Raw genomic sequence first — 19,542 nt, 5'->3', positions numbered from 1 at the left:
GGTGTGATCCACCAGAAATTTAAATCTGCTTAAATTTCGGTATAATGTTCCTAAATGATCTGAAAGAACGGATAGACGGCGTGGATATGAAAAAAAATCATCAAGGTGGGCCCCACACGGTAACCGTAACACCCACGAAGCTGTTACCCGGGTTACAGCTAATCCGCTCCCATGCATATGATGATCGGTGGATTGCTCATGATACACACAGATGCCACGTGTAGTCTAGAAAGTTGGATATTGTCGGAGGCGTATTCCCTGGTGACACAGCCACAGCCACACCGTGGGGCCCACTGTAATTTATTTTTTTATATCCAAACCGTCCATCCGTTTTAAAATCGCATTTTACAGCATGAATCCAAAAATGAAGGAGATCCAATGATCAAGTGGACCACACCATATGAAGCCTGTGGAGATAAAGACAGCCACAGTTGAAACCTTCCTAGGCCATCGTGATATTTATTTGCCATCCAAACTGTTGATAAGGTCACACAGAGCTGGATAATGGGAAAACACAAATATCAGCTCGATCCAAACCTTCTGTGGCTTACAAGAAATTTTTTTAATGGTGACCGTTCAATCACCACTGTTTCCTGTGGTGTGGTCCACTTAGCTTGAATCTTCTATAGTTTTGGGCTCATGCCTAAAATTAATCGGCAAAACGGATGGATGGCATGGATAAAACACATACATCATAGTGGGCCCCACAGAACCTCAATCCACTTCCGGATAGTACCGTTCGGGAGTGTGGAAATGATGGCACCATCTCATTGCTGCACACGTTGGCATACGTGGACAAGATCTGAACCGCTCATTCAGTTTGTAAACACGGCTTGGACAATACAAAAGAAGTCACGCCGTTTATAAGGATCTAACGTTTCAATTGACGGATTGTATATCAACGGCTCACGTTCATTGAGAAAAGTTCATTTATTTCAAAGGCTAGGATAGTTCCACCAACACAACACAACTTTCATTCAGCATCTAAATCCACGGTGAATACCATGGGATACATGGTTCGGATCATCACAGAAATATGCCACGTGGAGGACAGTACAAGATATGACGTGCTTTGGGAGGCCTTGGCATTTTTCTCGCAAACGTGGAATTTTTAACGGAAAAGACGGTTTAAACAGTTTAAACGGCCAGAAGCGCTAACCAATAAGAGAATGACACGTGGGAACAATACCGGCAAAAATGGGAACGTATATAAATCAGACGGGTAGGAGGAGCTGAGGGTCGGATCATTGCCCCTGTCCTTCCCATCAAGGCCAGCCATGGACCAACGCAGAGAGGTAAGAGAGAGAGAGAGCATTTGATTCTTTCATGTAATTCCTTCTATCATCCATCATCACCGTCAATTTCCTTCTTGCTTTATCTATTTATTTTATATATATATATTTTTTAAAAAATTTAAGAACAAGATTGCTTGAATTTTGAATTTTAACAATGGGAGGGATGAGATATGGTCCAACGTCTATGTTAGAATTGGTTAGGGGACCCACACGTGATGAATATGTGAAATCCAAACCATCCATGCCTCCTCATGTTTTCATCTTACATCCCAAGAATCATCTTGATCCAAAACTAGGTGGGACACACGGAAAAAGAGCAAGATATGATTGTGCCTTATGCATTTGTATGGGTGTGGGAAATGATTCTATGTAAATGTTTTCATAGCAATTACAGTAAAAATGTTTTCATTGAATCATTTGTGGGACCCATGACATTCTTCCTCTTGGTGGGGCAGACCTGATGATTGGGTTAGATGGAAAATAAATAACATGGTAGACCCCACATTTCATCGGAAGCTTCAATCATGGGCAACACACTACCCAATTGCCCTCCATCACACATCAAGGTGGCCCCATAAAACGAGCGTATGCAAACTTTTTTTTTTTTTTTTTTACTCATGTATTTTCAATAAATATATATTGAATCTAATGCTAAGTATTTAGTTATTTTTAATGAATTTAATGATTTTATTTTAGTGAGAAAATGTAAGCCTTAAGCCCTAGCTGGAAAAGCTAAAAAGATTTAGCTCTTGCCCTAGCTCTTAAGGTGAGAGTTAGGATAATTGAACTATCAATGCAATCATGCAAATATTGAAGTTCTTTTAATTGAAACCTAAGAAGCAAATTGTCTAATCTCATACACTCGATGGCTGAAGAGATAGCGAATCTTCATAAATTTCATATTAATTGATTTATCTTGGCACTTGGGGTCATAAGGCGTTCGGTTTGAATCGAGCTGCAAGTAATTGCACACACGCACAACAGAATTTGAGCTAAACAAGGAATAGGTCCTAACGACGGATAACTAGGATGTACATCTTATGTGCTAAACACAGCCAATCATGAATTTCATAATATTGAGTGAAATCAAAGCAGCCTAAATAATTTCTGAAAATTTTGTTTAGTGTTATCATTCCTAATTGAGCTTTTGTCTTTTTTTTTAAAAAAAAGGATGGATAAGTAACATGATCTTCTTCACAGAGTAATGGCTTGATGTCTGTTCCACAATTTGGAGGGTGGGATCAAAAGGTGGGCGATGCAACCGATTACTCCATGATTTTCTCACGAGCTCGGGAGAATAAGAAGCAAAGGAAAAAAACTGATTTCAATCCATCCAACGGCAACGAAGAGCAGCACACCGTCGTCCCACCCCAACAGCAAGATTCACCATCATCAGTAAGACCTTTTAGAAAAGGGCATGTTTCTGTATGTGTATGTACATGTGTTTAAGGGTGGCAATGGCCCCAATTGCCCAACCTGATCCTGTAGGGCTAGGGCATGGCCCCTTAAACCCGGTCTTAAGCACCAGACCCGGGTTTAAATCTTAAACCCAATGCCTAGGCTCAGCTAAGCTAGTGATGATGTCCAACAATCAAGTGGACCACCATCATGAAAGTTAATGTCGAAGAGTGGGCCCTCAAGATCTAAGGGTCTACACGATATGGGATCTCCACAAAGCCAAGGATGAACAATCCAGGTCTAGCAATCCACTAACTACTACTAGAACAAATAAGTCTAATCACTCCTCTGATTCTACGGTATAGATGGCCTTGGATTACGATTTATGGCTTAAATCGTTCAATGGACAAGTAAAATGGACAAATATTAATCTCTCAATTTTCTCTATGAACTCTCGTTGTTGTTTGATGTGTTATTCACAAGAGAACCTCTGGCTGGACGCAAAGTTTGAATGAGATTATCCAGTCTTATTTATCTTTAAATCTTCACTTGAAGTAGAATTTGTCGGATTAAAAAAAAAAAAGAAAGAAGAAAAATGATTAACTAAAAGAGACTAAACCTCGTGGGACCCTCCCATTAGTGATTGTCCACAGGTGGGCCCCACAAGCCTATGTCCAACACATAATACACAAAAAATGAAGGTTTAAAAATTCTTATGAGCTGTTCTTATTCACCGCATATGTGTAGTTTAAAGGTACTATTAGATCAGGGTTTATATTCTAATGATCAAAACCATTTATATGATGGGACTTATTGTTGATGGATAGGTCGCAACTAAAAGAATTTTTGTGATTTTGGATACTTGATTATGGATGGCCAAGGCCCATTTAGCCCGATTATGGCCATGACCAGAGCCAGGGTTTAGACCAGGGCCAGGCTAGGGCCAAACCCAGCCTGGGCCTATCCTAGCGCAGCTTTATCCTGGCCCATTGACTCCCCTATGTGTACAAAAGAGGTTTGTACAAGCAGGGACCATGATTGAGTGGTTCAGATCGAATGTGATGGACCACAAGGTGAATGGAACATCCACCATGGGCCCCATCCGATTCAACCAACCAATTGCATCGCTGACCACTGACCCAACTTGTACAAACTACCTGAGGATACTGAACTGTCCATCAAGCAGGGTCCCTGTCATGGATGGTGCATGACTCAAAAAAATCAGTGATTGGACCATTCTAAACTTGCAACCGTTCATAGCACATTCATTTGGTCTGATTAGATGGTTAGATCACCCAATCACTGTGATTTTGAGTCTTCCAAATATGCCATGTGTATAGAGCAGTTTGATTTGGACACAGCTCTGCATCCATTACCACCGTTAGATGTCAAACTAGATAATTCAATTTCTGAAGTTTATGATAGCTTTCATGATAATTGGAGCAGACATGCATCCTTACTATTATTTTTCATCTTTTATTTAAAAGAGTAATGTGGTGAGAATTCTTGTTTTTGCTCTCTGACCCGCTGTAACTTTAGGTGCAGAGAAAGAAGAGGATTTTGAGCTACTTCAAGTGCTGTATAAAGCCAATTGATCTGCCCAATCAGAACCATTGATTTCCATGATTTTGGGTCTGTTTTGAAAGTCTGGATTTCATGATTATAGACACTTTGTAAATCAATGTCTGTAAACTGATGAAGGCTTCTGTAATCTATGATCTAGATCTCTTTCTTGTATTCTATTTTAGCATATGCTTGCGGTCTTCTTCGTAGTCATCATCATCATCCAAGCATTATCCTAAGTAATTGGGGTCCTTACTCTTACTCGGGTGGTAGACTCTCAGGAGTTTCAACACCAAGTCAAGGGTTCGAGTACCCATAGGTTGTGAAAATCCACTAGGGCTCGCGTGCGTGTGTAAAAAAAAAAAAAAAAAAAAAGTAATTGGGTCAGTTCTACAAAATCCTGTTTCGTCATTCCATCCTACCACAGATCGTATCCCCAGTGAAATCACAAGTCCTCATGTCTTTTCTTACTACCTCCATCTTTTCAGCCTTATCATGTCCTTGAATAAAACATAAAAGATTATTCTATCTAGTAATCATAGTTAAATTTCAGTCCAAGACTCCATGCAACAAAATCAATTGAAACTTCTCTAATGTGACTATCTCACCAACAACAGTCATTCACCCCAATATCATCATCACCGTCTTAACATTATCCTTACTAACTGAGGTGAGCTACATGAATCCTTTTCCCACTAGTCAACTTCATCAAGGGTCAAAACTTCAATTAGACCATAGGTTATCAAGAATTTTTCTTACTACTTCCACCACATCCTCTTATGCTTTCCCCCTACCCTTTTAAAGCTTTTTTCTTACTACCACCACATCCTCTTAGGTTTTTCCCCTACCCTTTTAAAGCCTTCAGTTTATACCAACTCATACTTTCTAACCAGCACAGTTCTTTTCTTAGTCTCTGTTGCACCCAACAAAGCCATCCAAGTCTACTTTTGCTAGTCTTATTACATATTAGTGCTTGTTATGATCCCAATGATTTAAAAAACCTGGCTTGACACATTCTATCAATCTTAATGCTTTTGGCATATTGATTAGATTCTTAACAGTTGGTATCGAGCCAACACCATGTCCTATTTTGAGCCATGAAAGGGACAACCTGTGACAAGGGCAACTTGGACCACACCACAATGTGGAAAGGGCTACCTGGACAACTAGAGTGCAATCACCAAGTGGAAAGGGCTGCCTTGATGACTAGAGTGCATCCACCATGCCCTGGAAAGGGCTACTTGGAAAAGAGGCTAGAGTGGGCCACTGCAGATGTCGGCTGTGGAGCGTGGTGGAATGTTACGATCCCAATTATTTAAAGAGCCTACCTTGATGCGTTCCATCAATCCTAGGGCTTTCGGCAGATTGGTTGGGTTCTCAACCGTGGTACTCATGAATTCCCTCAAATGCATTCATTATTTCTAATTCTATCCTCAGTCTTGTCACTCATTCATCTCAACATCCTCATTTCAGCTACACTCATGTATACTTGCTCTATAAACTAAATACCAACACCAAAAACAATGGCAACTACTTAAAATGAGGGGAATGTAATGAGCTAACAGGCTAACTTCAAGGTCGTCACAGGCTGTTTGATCGTCGGGATCAAATGGTGTTGATGTTGACACAGACGGAAATATAATCCAAATGACTCATGTTAGGTAATTCCTCTAGATAAAATGAGTTCACATATTCTTATGGATGTAGGTAATTTTAGGGTGTGTTTGGATGTACACAAGCAGCCAGCAAATCGCATTTGTATTTGTTTGCTCTCGCCAGGTTTCTTGAGGGCACCAAGTAGAAAACAGATTTTCAGATGTTTTACTCCAAATTCATATCCAAGTGTGTTTCAGCCCTAAATGCACTGGATATAAATTTGTGTGAGAAGCATCCGGCCCAACTGAATTTCTGGGGACATCCAAACACACCCTTATGAAAGGGGCAGGATTGGGTGAATACATTAGCGGTTTTTAGTTGGAGAGAACCCATCTCCTGTTTATCTTGATGGATGGTGATGGGAAGTTGGGTCCACTTGCTTTGACATTTTAGGTAGCAGGATCAAGTGGAGCCTACTTCATTGCTTCATGATGAAAATTCAACCTCAGCAACCATCCTGCACCATATCTATATATCGTATGCATTTCAGGAGGATAGATGGCATGCAAGTGGAATCTAGACGGCTCATTTGTCAGGTGCCACCATTGGCTGTTGAGGGACTGCGGAAGCACATAGAGAAGAATCTAGGATAGTAATCCAACAGCACCAAGCAAACACAAAGAGAACACAGATATTTAACATGGAAAAACCCTTTCGTGAAAAAAAAACCATAGCACAAAGCGATGGATATCACTATGAAGGCAGAAATTACCAAGCAACATAGATAACCCGATTCAAACAACCTTGAATCTCACCCTTGCTACACCCTTTGAAACCCCATGACGATTTAGAAACTCTTAGAATGCCTCCCAATCCCGTTTACACCCATATATATAACCTTGGAAAAAATCCCAACGAAATCGGAAACAAATCCCACAAATTCGCAGCTTTGGGAAAAATCTGTGCAGAATCTGTCAATGCCATCGAACACTCATAGATAGCATCGAAACTAATCGTTCGATGACATCGAACTAACACCTCAACTGTCCAGAGACAAAGCATGATTTTCCAGAAATTCTCGATGGCATCGAAGACTCATCGATAGCATTGAAAAAGTGCCCAGTTAGTCCAGCGACCAACTGAAAAAAATCAAGAAAATATCGATGGGATTGAGCACTGTTCAATGCCATCGAACAGACTATCGATGGCATTAACAGACCCTGTATCTGACTCGATTCAACATTGGCCATGCCCCATAAATCATGCTTGTTTCACAATACCAACTGCTCAGTCGAGGCATTCACCCATCATATGTGAGCCTGTCAACTTTTTCTGCCCCTTTCAGCCTCAAAGTTCCCATGATTGGATGGTTAGGATCAACAGAAAGTTTTTCATTATGGGGCTATGGCCCTCGCACGAAGGTGCCCGCTGGATGAGCAGTCCAGATGGAATACACATACCATTTATCCCCATGGTTTGTACAGGGCTACTTTTCAAGCCAAAGCATGCTAACAGTTCACCCTACCTGATGAAAGCCCACATCTCACACATGCGCAAGCACCATGTCCACCTCACACATGCCAATTACAAGCTGTTATCAAGTACGGAAAATGCATTTTATCGACCAAACTTCCAAAAACCTGGTGGGAAAATGCACAAGGACTCCTCCGCACCATCAACTCACAGCAGGAGATGGTTTCCACATAATGTCATGTGTGCTGATGGACATACGAACGGGAACACATGATATTTTCCCTCCATAAATAATTTCTTTCCTAATATAAAAATGGAGTCATGATGCTAGGGTCAGGAACCCAATAAATTAACAGATTTCAATATATCTACTTATTTTATTTGGTAGTATATACAGGGTACTGTATGTGTCCATTTAACTTTAGTTTTCAGATGATGCATGGAACCTCAGGCGGCTGCTGTCAATCGCTTAACAGGGGCATGGAGGGAAGACAGATATGCAGCATCCGCCTTGCTGATGCCATCAAAAATATAACCAAAGGGTGGCATTTTTATGTACCTTCCAGAGCCAGGCTCGACCTTGAGTTTGCCGTCTTCCCATACGACTCTTCCTCTTGAAATCGTGACTTCCACTTTACCCTGCGGAGAAAAATAAAATGAAATTTTCAGATTGCAACTTCGTGACTTAAGGTTCAAGGAGGGTTTGGCTCAGCAGTATGCCTGAATGTATACGACCACCTGACGAAGACTTCTTTTTTCAGGTGCAATATTCGGAACATGTTGGGATGAATATATGAGCTTTGCTAAGCACACACACAGGTGCAATAAAGTTCATGTACATGCCACACGTGCCAACATGGCACATAGGTGTGAGTTCCAATCCATCCATCAGGTTGGCCTGACCTTTACATGTTTTCCCAAAAAAAAATCTGGTTCACTCGTCATGTGGGCTCCAATGAAAAGGTAGGTGGGTTAGAAAATTTCGGCCAAGTCTTTCAGAGACATACATTTTTTGGTAAAATGTAGCCCACCTGACCAGTTGATCAACCTGCTTCTTGAGCCAGAGCATCAATATACTGGTGCCTATGGATGGATTGGATCTTGGACCTATATGCCATGCTGTCACATGTTTGGTATGTACATGAGCTTTTATTGCCCACAAGCCTGGGCTTAGAAAAGTTCTCAGCTTTAAATACAGAAAAATATTCCTGGCAGGTTCTTGAAATTTTTTATTTAAATATAAAAATCCTTAGTTGCATCATACAACTGGTTGTATATCGTTTCCTCCTTGTATACAATTTTGAATAAGGTTAAGAAAAGATCCAGAGTAGAACCAAAAGATGTGTAGTGAAGAGGAATCATATGACTCAGCAACCCAGACTGTTGATCTGATAGGCAGATTGTAAATTGACCATATGCCCTAATTATTTCCCAGATGGAACCAAAAAAAAAAAAAAAAACCTGTGACAATCATGGCCCCAAATAGTTATGGCCCAGAAAGGAATTACAGCAACTGTCCACATTCAAGTGACAGAAAAAAAAGAAAGAAAGAAAGAAAGAAAGACGCCACGGATCAGATGGCTAGATTTTTGGGGTATGGTCCATCCATAGTAGGGTTCATATATCCAAGTTTTGGAGCATCAAACCAACGATACAATACATATGCTTAGGTAAGGGATCAAATAGTTCCTAGCGTAGAGAATTAATCGATATGTGGTGCTTCATGAGCCATATTTTAACTATTCGATTGTTCTGCATACCTTGCCTTTCTGCCCTTCATAGACATTTGTATCCGATCTTGAGTGGTGTGTGTTCGCAGTTATTTTGAAGCTTGAATTGGGGTTCAGAATGATTATATCAGCATCAGATCCAACAAGTATTGCTCCTTTCCTTGGGTATATGTTGAATATACGGGCACTGTGATTCACTCAAGCAATCAATGTAAGTACATTTGTGCAATATGTGTGTGCGCGTGCGCGGGCCTCAGGAGACCATTTTGTGCGAGCAAACGGGGGATGGCTTTGGTGGGCTCCACCATGATGTGTATGTAAAATCCACTCGACCATCAAATATGTCAGCTCATGTTAGACCCAGGGCCCAAAAATCAGGCCGGTGAATGATTTAGGTGGGCCATATAAAGGGAAACAATTGAAAGAGAGACTCCCACCCTTGATTTTTACAAGGCCCACCATGATGTATATGTGAAATCCACTCCCACCATCATATGCATCATCACGTTTTAGGCCATGGGCCAAAAACTCAGACTGGTCCGTGATTCTGGTAGGGCCATACCAAGGGAAACAGTTGGGAGATGGACACCAAACCTTTATTTTTTACAGGGCCCACCGTGATGTTTATGTAAATCCATTCTGAGCATAGGGTGCATTATCACATGTTCAGCCCTGGGCCCATAAATCAGGCTGGTCCTTGATTCAAGTGAGCCACACAAAGAGTAACAGTTTGGAGGGTGACCATCCCTCCGTACACTGTTTTCAATCGTGTGGCCCTTATAAATCACAGACCAGCATGATTTTGGGCCTGAGCCTAAAATGGGGTGACATATCTGATGGTCAGTGTGGATATTACATACACGTCACACTGGGGCCCACCTGAGGCCCCCTTGATTTTGCTCGCATGTGTGTGTGTAGAGAGAGAGAGAGAGAGAGAGAGATGCTCACACACAATTAGTTGTACATCCAACTAGTTGGCATGTGGAGCCCACCATGGTGTTTGTATGATATCTCCCGTCCAGCAAGGTTGTCCCACCATGAAAATGGGATGCCCCAAAAGTCAGGTGGATCCAACTATAGAAAACAATGAACCACAAAAAAAAAAAAAACACACATTCACGAGGGGCTCTTCTAATGGTTGGATCAACCTGATTTTTGGGGCATCCAGTTTCATGTGGGACAACCTTCTTAGATGGGTGAGATGTCATACAAACACCATGGTGGACCTCACATGCCAAGATTAGAGTTTATAAGAGAACAATATTAAAAGAGAATGAGATATTGTAAATTAGAGAGAGAGAGTAGGAGCATTAGATAAGGAAAATGTTTGTTTGTTTGTTTGTTTGTTTTTTTTTTTTTTGTGCGCATGTGTGTGTGTGGCAACAATGCATACAGGTGTATGTACGTATGCACATCCACGTCAACATTTAATGTGAGCTTCACTAGTATTGCTTGCTGTTTGTAGCTCTACCATTGTTCCTTGCCCGTTGTGACTCGGTGCAAGGTAATCTAGATGGTGCATCTAGTAGGATCCACAATGTGCGGTCCATGTTATGGAATTGCGTTTGGTCCCGTGCAAATTCCATCCGGCGTTTGGGGAGGATGGGAAGGGTTGGGATTAGGTGAGATGGAATTGCAATTGGTCCCATGCGGGATTTCCTGTGGATTTTGAAATCCATTACACATGTCGGCCCCACATTGATGCATGTGTTTTATCCATGTCATTCATCCATATAAGCCCTTTACATGTGACATTCTAGTTTCATATGGGTACAAGTGACTGACATTTGTTGTGAATTTGGTTCGTTGATTACAATTCCATGGTCCACCACTAGTGTTTTCCCATGGCAAGAATTTTATCCCAAACATGGGGATTGGATGGCCAAAATACCATGGTATTTCCAATCACGCAAACATTGTGCAATAATGGCGTTAATCCCATCTAATACAATTCCATACCATTTAATCCCACATACCAAACCGGCCCTTATTTGACAAAAGATCCCCACGTCGATCAACAAATGATGAAAAGTGCAAGATTTATTTATTTTCATTAACTACCTTTCTGTGGATGGTGAAGATCTCCAATCAATGAGATTTTTTCCATTTGGCCCATCCATAGTAGAATCTACTAGATGAACAGTACTGATCACAACATAGCAAGGGCGAGAGGCAAGCAATAAGAGGAAAGCAACAGGGATGATAAATGCTAGCAAACATCTATCAACATAGGAACGTATTACAAGCACTGACATGTACATCACAAAAAGAAAAAGATAAAGATAAAGATATAGGTATCACTATGCTACTGATAAGGTGCATCACCATGCAATTAGCATGTGGGATCAGAGACATTGTCATAACAAACTCATACCATTCGGTGCTTGTTATTTTCACATAATCAGTTACTGATATTCTACCAGATTCCTGCAGCAAAACAAGTGTGTTTTTAGAGAAGCTAGACTTATTACAAGAGAAACATTGGATTATTTGATTTTACCAAACCAGTTGCAAATCAAAGGCTGCTTACCACCATTGTATCCCAGATCAGATGCATCCTCTCTCCAATACCTGAAGTCCCGGAATGTCAAAGGAAAAAGAAGAAGAAAGAATTAACAAGTCGAATGGCAGAAGGTTCTCTTCAAGTGAGGGCATTGAAGTAAACTCGGACATACCATTGACACCATTTGGGATCTTCCGAAAGTCATCAATTCCAAAAGCTTTCTGTGTGGAGTTGAATGTACAATGATCTGTTCCTACAAGCTGCATGTCAATTAAAAGCTTATGAGAGAATGTGTATTTGAGTACTTTTTGGACCGCCAAATACCTGGAAATCAGTAAGTTGACAGAACATAAATTGAGACGAAAGCTCATTGCACATGTTACTGCACACGAGTTCCAAGTAGACAGGAAAAGCCATACCAGAACCAGAGTGGTCATCTGCCAGCCCTCACCATGTATGCACCATCGCCCAAAAATCAGGACAGTTGGATAATGTTAATTGGAACTGAGCAAAATATGGGTAGTGGTATCAAAATTGAGCAGTTAGGATCATCCATCCAGCTTGATTTTGGGACAGCCCACATATGCAATGGCTGGGTAGATGAGCAGTCTGGATCTTGTAAATATTTTACACGTCCTCATGGGCAGTGGTATCGAAATTGAGCAGTTGGGACCGTCCAACCAGCTTGATTTTTGGGACAGCCCATGTATGCTGTGGCAGGGTAGATGGGCAATCTGGATTACATGTCCTCAACTCTGGTGCAATTAGTGCTCCTACAATAAATAAAAGCAATATAGTAATAAAAGAAGTGATTATGGTTGCGTATTCTGGATGATGATACTAAAGGCCTATGGTGAAGTTGATTAATTACAGCATAGCTGGTGCTTATAGAAGAAGACTCTGTTTGGGATCAAGGAAACGAGAATTAGAATTTGGTATATCTGAACTTGTCCAAATGGATTTGGATTTGGCAAATTCCAAAGTCCACTGTTTGGGATTCAAACTACAAATCCATGGATTTGGGGAGCATTTATTGCAAGGGAATAACATATTGGAAGGTCTCACATGCAAGTTGTGGATGAAAAAAAAAAAGAAGAAACAAGTTGCATGTGGGACCCACCATAGTATATATATGACATCAATTCACCCACTAGGAGGTTGAAAATAGGATGGCCCAAAAATCATGTTGATCCAAACATCATGTGGCCACATGATAGCAAGCAATGGACAACCACCCAAAAACCTTGAAATTCACATGGTGCCCACTTGATTATGTGCCATACAATTATACATGTGAGCCCAAATGCGCCATTGCAATCCCACCTAGCATCCTGCCTCCTTGCTTTCTGTTTCCATTCTGGAATGCTTTATGGGCATCATTATGGGAAAACAGATTCTTTGGAGTGTTATTTTCATCTTACAGTAGGTCTCTCCGTACAACCTAGATGTTGTCTGGTGTGTGCACAATAGATCATTTCATGAAGTCTTAAGAAGAGAAAGAAACCTGCAAAATTCCCATTGAAAGGGCAGCTTGAAGGGCCTTATCATGTCCCAATTTCCTAATTGGAGGACTCATCACATACCTACCACATGAACTGACTATATGATGCTGCATATCTTTAAGAATTAAAAAGCAAACAAATAGAACTCAAAGGTATAGGAGGACTTGCTTGGCTGCAGTGGTGAAGTCAGGGTGCCAAAGCCAAGAATCATCAAGGACCAGCCCAGAGACGACAGTTTCTCCAATGACCCTCTGCCCTACATTCAAACAATAGAGACGAGTTTAGTCTAAATCACAAAATCATCAGTACACAGTGCATTACAAGCTGTTTGGAGTCTTAGTATGCATATGGATGTTGCTGAATATACATATGGCAAAATGGCTGCTCGCCCAATTGCCCAATGTGCTCGTTTCTTAGATTTAAAGCAATGATCCATTTCGAGCTGGTTTGGCCAACTTTCCCCATTCCATTGAATGATTGGAAGGACTCTCACTCTTTCACAACAAAGATCCATTTTCAACTTGAAGTGGGCAGCATTTAAAAGCAGCGCATTCACCATTTTTGTGCCCTTCTACGAACGTTAAGTCAACTTTGAAGAACTAATGACCTGATTTTTTAGCCTTAGCAATCTCCTCCATGGCATCAGTGCTCATGACATGAACTATATATAAAGGTGTATTCACAAAACTTGCCAAGCGGATAGCTCTTCCAGTTGCCTCTCCTTCCAGCTGCACAAGCATTAAAGATGACAATCCATGGAAAAATCATAATCCAACAAACATGCAATCAAACAACCAAAGAAGCAGAACAAGGGTCACCACCTTATGGCTCCTCTTGAGTAAATCTTTGAGGGTAACATTGTTGATCTTTTCAGGCAAGTTGAATTACTTTAAGATTTTAGGGGGCATGGGCGATCCATATTATAGATTTTTCTTATTCAAAATGAAAGCTTAAAGAAAAGCCAATAGTTGTGAGAATGTTAATATTCGGCTAGTCATGCAGTATGTAAGCCTTGTACCGGGGGTCTTAAGGAAGAAAATATATTCCCAAAAGAAGCCTTATGCTCGCTCTCTAAGTACTTCCGAAATGTATCGGAAAAGAGATTATGAAAAAAGTCAGATAAAATGACAGAAAAATTGCCCTACAACTTGACATCAACATATACTTTGGTCAAAGAAGCACATATTTCAAACATACCACTGGAGGCCTGGAAAGTGCATGCCCCTCTGGGCCTGTTATACCAAGATCTATCATCCTCTTCTGCCCTGCGGCGACTCCATCTCCATTTTCAGCATGAACCATAGCTAAGGCACCAAGGGACTTGCACTTCTCCAATCCTTGCAACAGAAGTTCATCGCTGATCATAAGAGACCCTTTGTAGGCCAGAAAGAATTTGAAAGAGTTTATACCTGTTAGTCAAAAAAAATAAAAATAAAAATAGAATGGTAGTTAAAATGCAAAAACAACCACTTCAATCTGTCCATTGATGGTACTTGCCACTAGTATCCATTCTTGACTCTAACAGATTTATGTAAAATAAAATTTAAGCAAAAAGACGACTGCGAACTTCACATGCAATGGGTGCAGGCTAACCGACATTTGAGCTGTGAAAAAGGCATGCCCAACCATGACGACAATTGGCAGGCTAGCACAAAATTATACAGGTCCACTCATCAAGTGACCACCCTATAAGAAAACAATGGACCATTCAAATCAGAACTGCCAAAGGTCTGATTTAACATACTAGAGCAACTCCCTCTGAGTGGACTGGACTGATTTGTGTCAGGAGATCTTCATGACGGGCATGCCTTTTGTATCACTTGGATGTTGTCCAAACCCGACAGGTTGGAACCTGCGTTGCCATTGCATTTGAAGTTAATATGCAATGCATTGTAGGTGAAAGGGCCTCAATTAAAAATATGTTAACCTTTCTCCTTAACCATGAGTTCCATCTCTTTCGAGACAACTTCATCAAATTTTGTGATGGCCATATGAAACCCATAATCCATACACGAGATTTTTGCTTTACTCAAGTAGGATTCATAGCCAGCAGTTAAACTTCCATTGACTGGTATTACAAAGTCTATGTGCATCGTCGTTCCCCCTGCTAATGCAGCAGCCTGACCGCTGAAGAAGTCATCGATAGTCTCAGTGCCCATAAACTCCATTGCTAGGTGCGTGTGAGGGTCTATTCCTCCTATTGCCATTACAAAAAAATAAAAATAAATAAATAAATAAATTACAGTCCATCAGGGCTGGATATTCAAGATGATAACCAATTGGAGTCCATGCTCTAGGAAAGCTTTCAAATTTTCACCTGGCATGACATACTTCCCTGTAGCATCAAGTACAGTTACATCATCACTAACCTGTAAACAGCATATAAGCAGTTCAGATCATTGTGACAAATAGCACTAAGTATTCTCACAGAAAATTCACTAAACAATACCATCGCAAGAATGTAGCGAGACTTCCAAAATCTCGCCAGTTTTTTTTTTTTCCGCGATATTTTCATGAAATTATTGGGATTTGAACTAAATATATATTTGAAAGTTTAAATAATTCAGTTCCACCCATATTTAAAAAAAATAAAAATAAATTATTTATTAATTTATATTAAATATCTTTTAATATTTTATTTTCAGTGAGATTTCCCGATGATATCGGGAGGCAATCATCAAAATCTCAAAATCTCCCAAGAAATTCCAATGGTGAGAAACTGCGGAGGGCAAGATTTGTCACTATGGTTCAAATGCATGTGGTTATTAAAAAAATCACTAATAATAGTATAGCATTGCCAATGTAAAAAGGTATAAGAATGAGACGAACAAAAAACAAAAAAACGAAAAAAACGAAAAAAAAAAAATTTCACGAAAAACAGTTATCAGGTTGCAGACACTAATAGGGTTAATGAGAGAAATGGCTACCATTAAACTGTTTTAAGCAGGGTGAATTTTTCTATGATTGCACCCATATGACATAAAAGCACTATATTTCACTTTGGTGCGACAAAACTATAACAACATATCTTTAATATACCATCTCAACCTAGGATATGACTCAATAATATCACCAGCTTGCTTATGAGAACCATATGCCAAACTATGCCATGAATTGAAATATTGGTTTCCATGCCCGACTCAGTCAACGACAAGTCCAGACCATTTCACTGATGCTGAAATGACTTAATTAGAAGTAAAGTTGGTATGAAACCGTAATGTGTGTGATTCCTAGGCAACTTGGAGAAACAAAAAATCAACTATTGTGTGTATCATAGGCATGAACAAATCACAGATACAAACGGCAAAGGATGATGTTATACGACTCTGCCGGTCAGAATGAGTTGCAGGGGGCTCATTTGCTTCAGGTTGAAATCCCTGGAGGCCTATAACTTTCCAAGTTGGACCTGCAAATCATCCAATCTAGGGTCAATGGTAAGTCAATGTGGTTGAGTTGACTCAGTATCATATGATATTTTAAGTCATGATCCATCCCACCTGTTCGGTCAATACATCAATCATCTAGTCTTCATTTTGCATGGATCCTCAAGTTGACTTCTCCATTTAGCTTAAAACAATAGTAGACATTCATGAGTTTTTTCCTTGCATGAAACACTGGTCTTGCTAACACATCTAGTGTGATTAAATTGTCAGTAGGTATGATATGGATACTGTATCATCCAATTCATATTGGTTGTCTCGACAGAACAGAAGTCTACGGCAATATATCTATGTTTTCACAGAGTGAAATATCTTTACACGATGAATCTATGAATTTTATCAGGTTCAAATACACTTTTGCTACAATTGACAGAATTGCAGCGACTCATTCAACCACATGTGTCAATCCAAATTGTGGGCCCCATTTTGGGGTAGCATGACCTTAGTCGTTTGGAGGCCTGTAACGTCCTTAAGTTATAAAGGGATTACAGGTAATCAGATTACAGGGGCTGTTTGGATGCATGTATTTGCACATAAAGGCTTTATAGGTTGTAAACAGATTACAACTTTTAGTTGTAATCTGAAACCTAGTAAAAAGCCATGTTTCAGAATATAGGAAAAGTCTTTACAGCTAAAAAGGCATTATACATAGTAAAACACAATGGTTGATTACACTCATGACATGTGAGGTCCACCATAAGGTGTATGGTACATCTAATCTATCCATCATGTGCTTCCCTTGATGCCCTCTTATGGCCCTAAAAATAATTGCTTGTTGATTATCAAATGGACCACATGAGGGAAGGATGGGACATCCACCATTAAAAACTTCCAAATTCCATTTGCGGCCCACTGTGATGGGTAGAGGACATCCAATCAATCTAACCGCCCCAGCTCTATGACATGAATGTTGCAAAAGGATGTCTTAAAGCTTATATTCACCACGCTGCTCGACCAACTGAGGGGTTGACTCTACTGGTCGAGGACCCCTTCGACCAGTCGTAGCTCGCTCGACTCGAAGTCCAGCGGCAATGTTCTTTGTTCTTCCACATTGCTCGACTAGTCGAGGGTCCCCTCGACAGGTCGAAACCCTCCTTCGACTAGTCGAGGGTTACGCAGATTCTGCGCGGACTACGTAAATTTGAGGCAGATTGAAAGAGGTGTAGAAGTGGAGTTTCCTAAACTATAAATAGGGGTCCCTAGGGCCTTTCTAAAGTATTCTAAGGACTTCTTAAAGGGTTTCCAAGGGTTTCTAAAAGGGTTCTAGGGTTATCAAAGGATGTAGCAAGGGTAAGATTCGAGGTTGTTCGAATCGGGTAAGTCCTCTCTCTTTGTAATTTCTATTTTCATAGTGAAGATATGTCGCTTTGTGCCGTGGTTTTTTTCCCGAAAGGGTTTTCCACGTTAAATCTTTGTGTTCTCTTGTGTTTGCTTTGTGCTCTTGGATTGCTATCCTAGATCCACATCTGTGTGATTCCGCAGCACAAACCCCCAACAATGAATACCTACTTTATCCATTATAAACACTCTATAGGCTAGCCAAACACACAATCTGTTTAACTGTAAACAGATTACCACTAAAAAGCAAACGGAATGGCATGTAAACTGTTTACACCCGAAACTCTTTTCAAGTGTACTGTGTTCACAACTTAAAACTTCACAGGCATCCAAAGACCCCTTAGAATCACACTTATCAAACAATCTTCAGCATCTGATTTTTACACTGTGGAAGTTGGACCACTCACCATTTTCACTGTGGAACGTTAGGATCTTCCGATCGGTGTGAATTTCAGTACATGCACCATCTAAAACAGGGCCAACAATCTGAACGGTTGAGATCAGACAGTGTGGACTGAGACATATCAGTGCGACACGCTTCACTAACACATTAGACTCTTCCTTTGAAATTCAAGAAAATCTTATGATGAATTCTCTTTCATATCTGGTTTCAGTTAAGAAATCTAAACTTCTGAAATGACTTCAACTCCTAAAATAAAAAAATCTACGGACAGGATCTTTACCTTCATGTTGGGACCCACAGAGACAATAATCCCATCCTCGATGTAAACATCAGCGACCTCCTGATGATGAGCATTAACAACAGTCCCGCCCTTGATCAAGATCTTCAACTGTGACCCCTGCGGGCCGCAGTTCGGGTCAACGTATCCGACGCCACCATAGAACTGAAAATCTCATCTGCGTGTCAATAAAAACACTAGAAATCGAGAATTTATCACGAAACGATGTTTTCTGAAAGTCTTACCTCTGGGATTTGCTGAGATTGGGCGATCGGAAAGAGAGAGAAGGAAAGGAGAAATACGATCGTGATGAGAACGAGACGATGAACTTCGAGGGTTTGAGAAAGGAGAGATTTTCGATCTGACGCTATTTCTCGCAACGAGAGAGAGAGTGAAAGAAGCTCCGCTGCTGCTGCCATTGCTATAACAGTCAAAGCAGAGGGAAGTGCGAAGTTCTCGGCTGTGCAGATTTTCAATTGAGAAGTTTCAAGTCCAACCGGTTGGACTGTATCTTATGGTACATCTAGAAATAACTTTTGATATTTTATGTTTTTAAAAAATCCAACCCGTTCAATAATTTTTTTTATGATTAGGATAATTTTAAATTATAATATTTTCTCATATAGTAGGCCAAACTTCATTTTTTATTTATTGATGGATACAAAATGCTTTAGATGATATACCCAGATAATGAGTATATGGGGATGATTTTCTCATTAGATGATACTCATTGTTGTTAAAACCTAATGGAAGGGTTGGATTTTACATGAAATTAATAAGTTGGATGTTAACAGTCAGTTGGACTATACTTTATATGTTTTAGTCCTGTCTTTACATGGTTTTAGATGGTAGGAGACACCTGAGTTCCGTCTACGGCTCTTTGGTATATAATACACTTCCGTTTACAGCTTATTTTTGGTATATCCATCGAATGCACTGATGCTCCTGATGCTCGACACACATCACGGTGGGGGCCACACAGCTCGACCTCACCTCGTGGTACCTTTTCATATATATATATATA

The 19,542-nt window shown here is 40.3% G+C and overlaps 2 protein-coding genes across 3 annotated transcripts; one reads left to right on the top strand and one right to left on the bottom strand.

Annotated features, from left to right (window-relative positions):
* The first annotated feature begins 1,025 nt into the window (after positions 1 to 1,025).
* Positions 1,026 to 4,430, top strand: LOC131251953 (uncharacterized). Its single transcript, XM_058252935.1, has 3 exons — positions 1,026 to 1,295; positions 2,496 to 2,690; positions 4,233 to 4,430. The coding sequence occupies exons 1-3, from the start codon at positions 1,278 to 1,280 to the stop codon at positions 4,308 to 4,310; spliced, it is 291 nt and encodes a 96-aa protein (XP_058108918.1). The 5' UTR covers positions 1,026 to 1,277; the 3' UTR covers positions 4,311 to 4,430.
* A 3,181-nt stretch (positions 4,431 to 7,611) lies between these two features.
* Positions 7,612 to 18,978, bottom strand: LOC131251026 (dihydropyrimidinase-like). 2 transcript variants are annotated; one of them, XM_058251478.1, is made up of 13 exons: positions 18,764 to 18,978; positions 18,522 to 18,683; positions 15,378 to 15,429; positions 14,988 to 15,257; positions 14,258 to 14,469; positions 13,668 to 13,788; positions 13,229 to 13,316; positions 13,063 to 13,141; positions 11,731 to 11,818; positions 11,586 to 11,626; positions 11,430 to 11,482; positions 9,086 to 9,242; positions 7,612 to 7,964 (listed from the first exon to the last, which is right to left on the bottom strand). In XM_058251478.1, exons 1-13 carry the CDS (start codon positions 18,935 to 18,937, stop codon positions 7,773 to 7,775), a joined length of 1,689 nt encoding a protein of 562 aa, XP_058107461.1. In that variant the 5' UTR covers positions 18,938 to 18,978; the 3' UTR covers positions 7,612 to 7,772. The 2 variants fall into 2 exon arrangements, with proteins under 2 accessions (XP_058107461.1, XP_058107462.1); XM_058251479.1 differs by lacking the exon at positions 9,086 to 9,242.
* Between the last annotated feature and the right edge of the window lie 564 nt (positions 18,979 to 19,542).

Source organism: Magnolia sinica, chromosome 7 (assembly GCF_029962835.1).
Source record: "Magnolia sinica isolate HGM2019 chromosome 7, MsV1, whole genome shotgun sequence".
Classification (NCBI taxonomy): domain Eukaryota; kingdom Viridiplantae; phylum Streptophyta; class Magnoliopsida; order Magnoliales; family Magnoliaceae; genus Magnolia; species Magnolia sinica.
The sequence above is the reverse complement of the archived record's forward strand: the minus strand, read 5'-3'. Positions and strand labels throughout refer to the sequence as shown.

Excerpts from the sequence above, each read along its gene's own strand:
- LOC131251953 (XM_058252935.1), top strand. Across the intron at positions 2,691-4,232 it reads AGCAAGATTCACCATCATCA|GTGCAGAGAAAGAAGAGGAT; the intron begins GTAAGACCTTTT and ends CTGTAACTTTAG.
- LOC131251026 (XM_058251478.1), bottom strand. The coding sequence starts at position 18,937 with ATGGCAGCAGCAGCGGAGCTTCTTTCACTCTCTCTCTCGTTGCGAGAA. Across the intron at positions 13,142-13,228 it reads GACTTCACCACTGCAGCCAA|GTATGTGATGAGTCCTCCAA; the intron begins GCAAGTCCTCCT and ends TTCATGTGGTAG. Across the intron at positions 9,243-11,429 it reads AAAATAACAAGCACCGAATG|TGCCCGTATATTCAACATAT; the intron begins GTATGAGTTTGT and ends AGTGAATCACAG.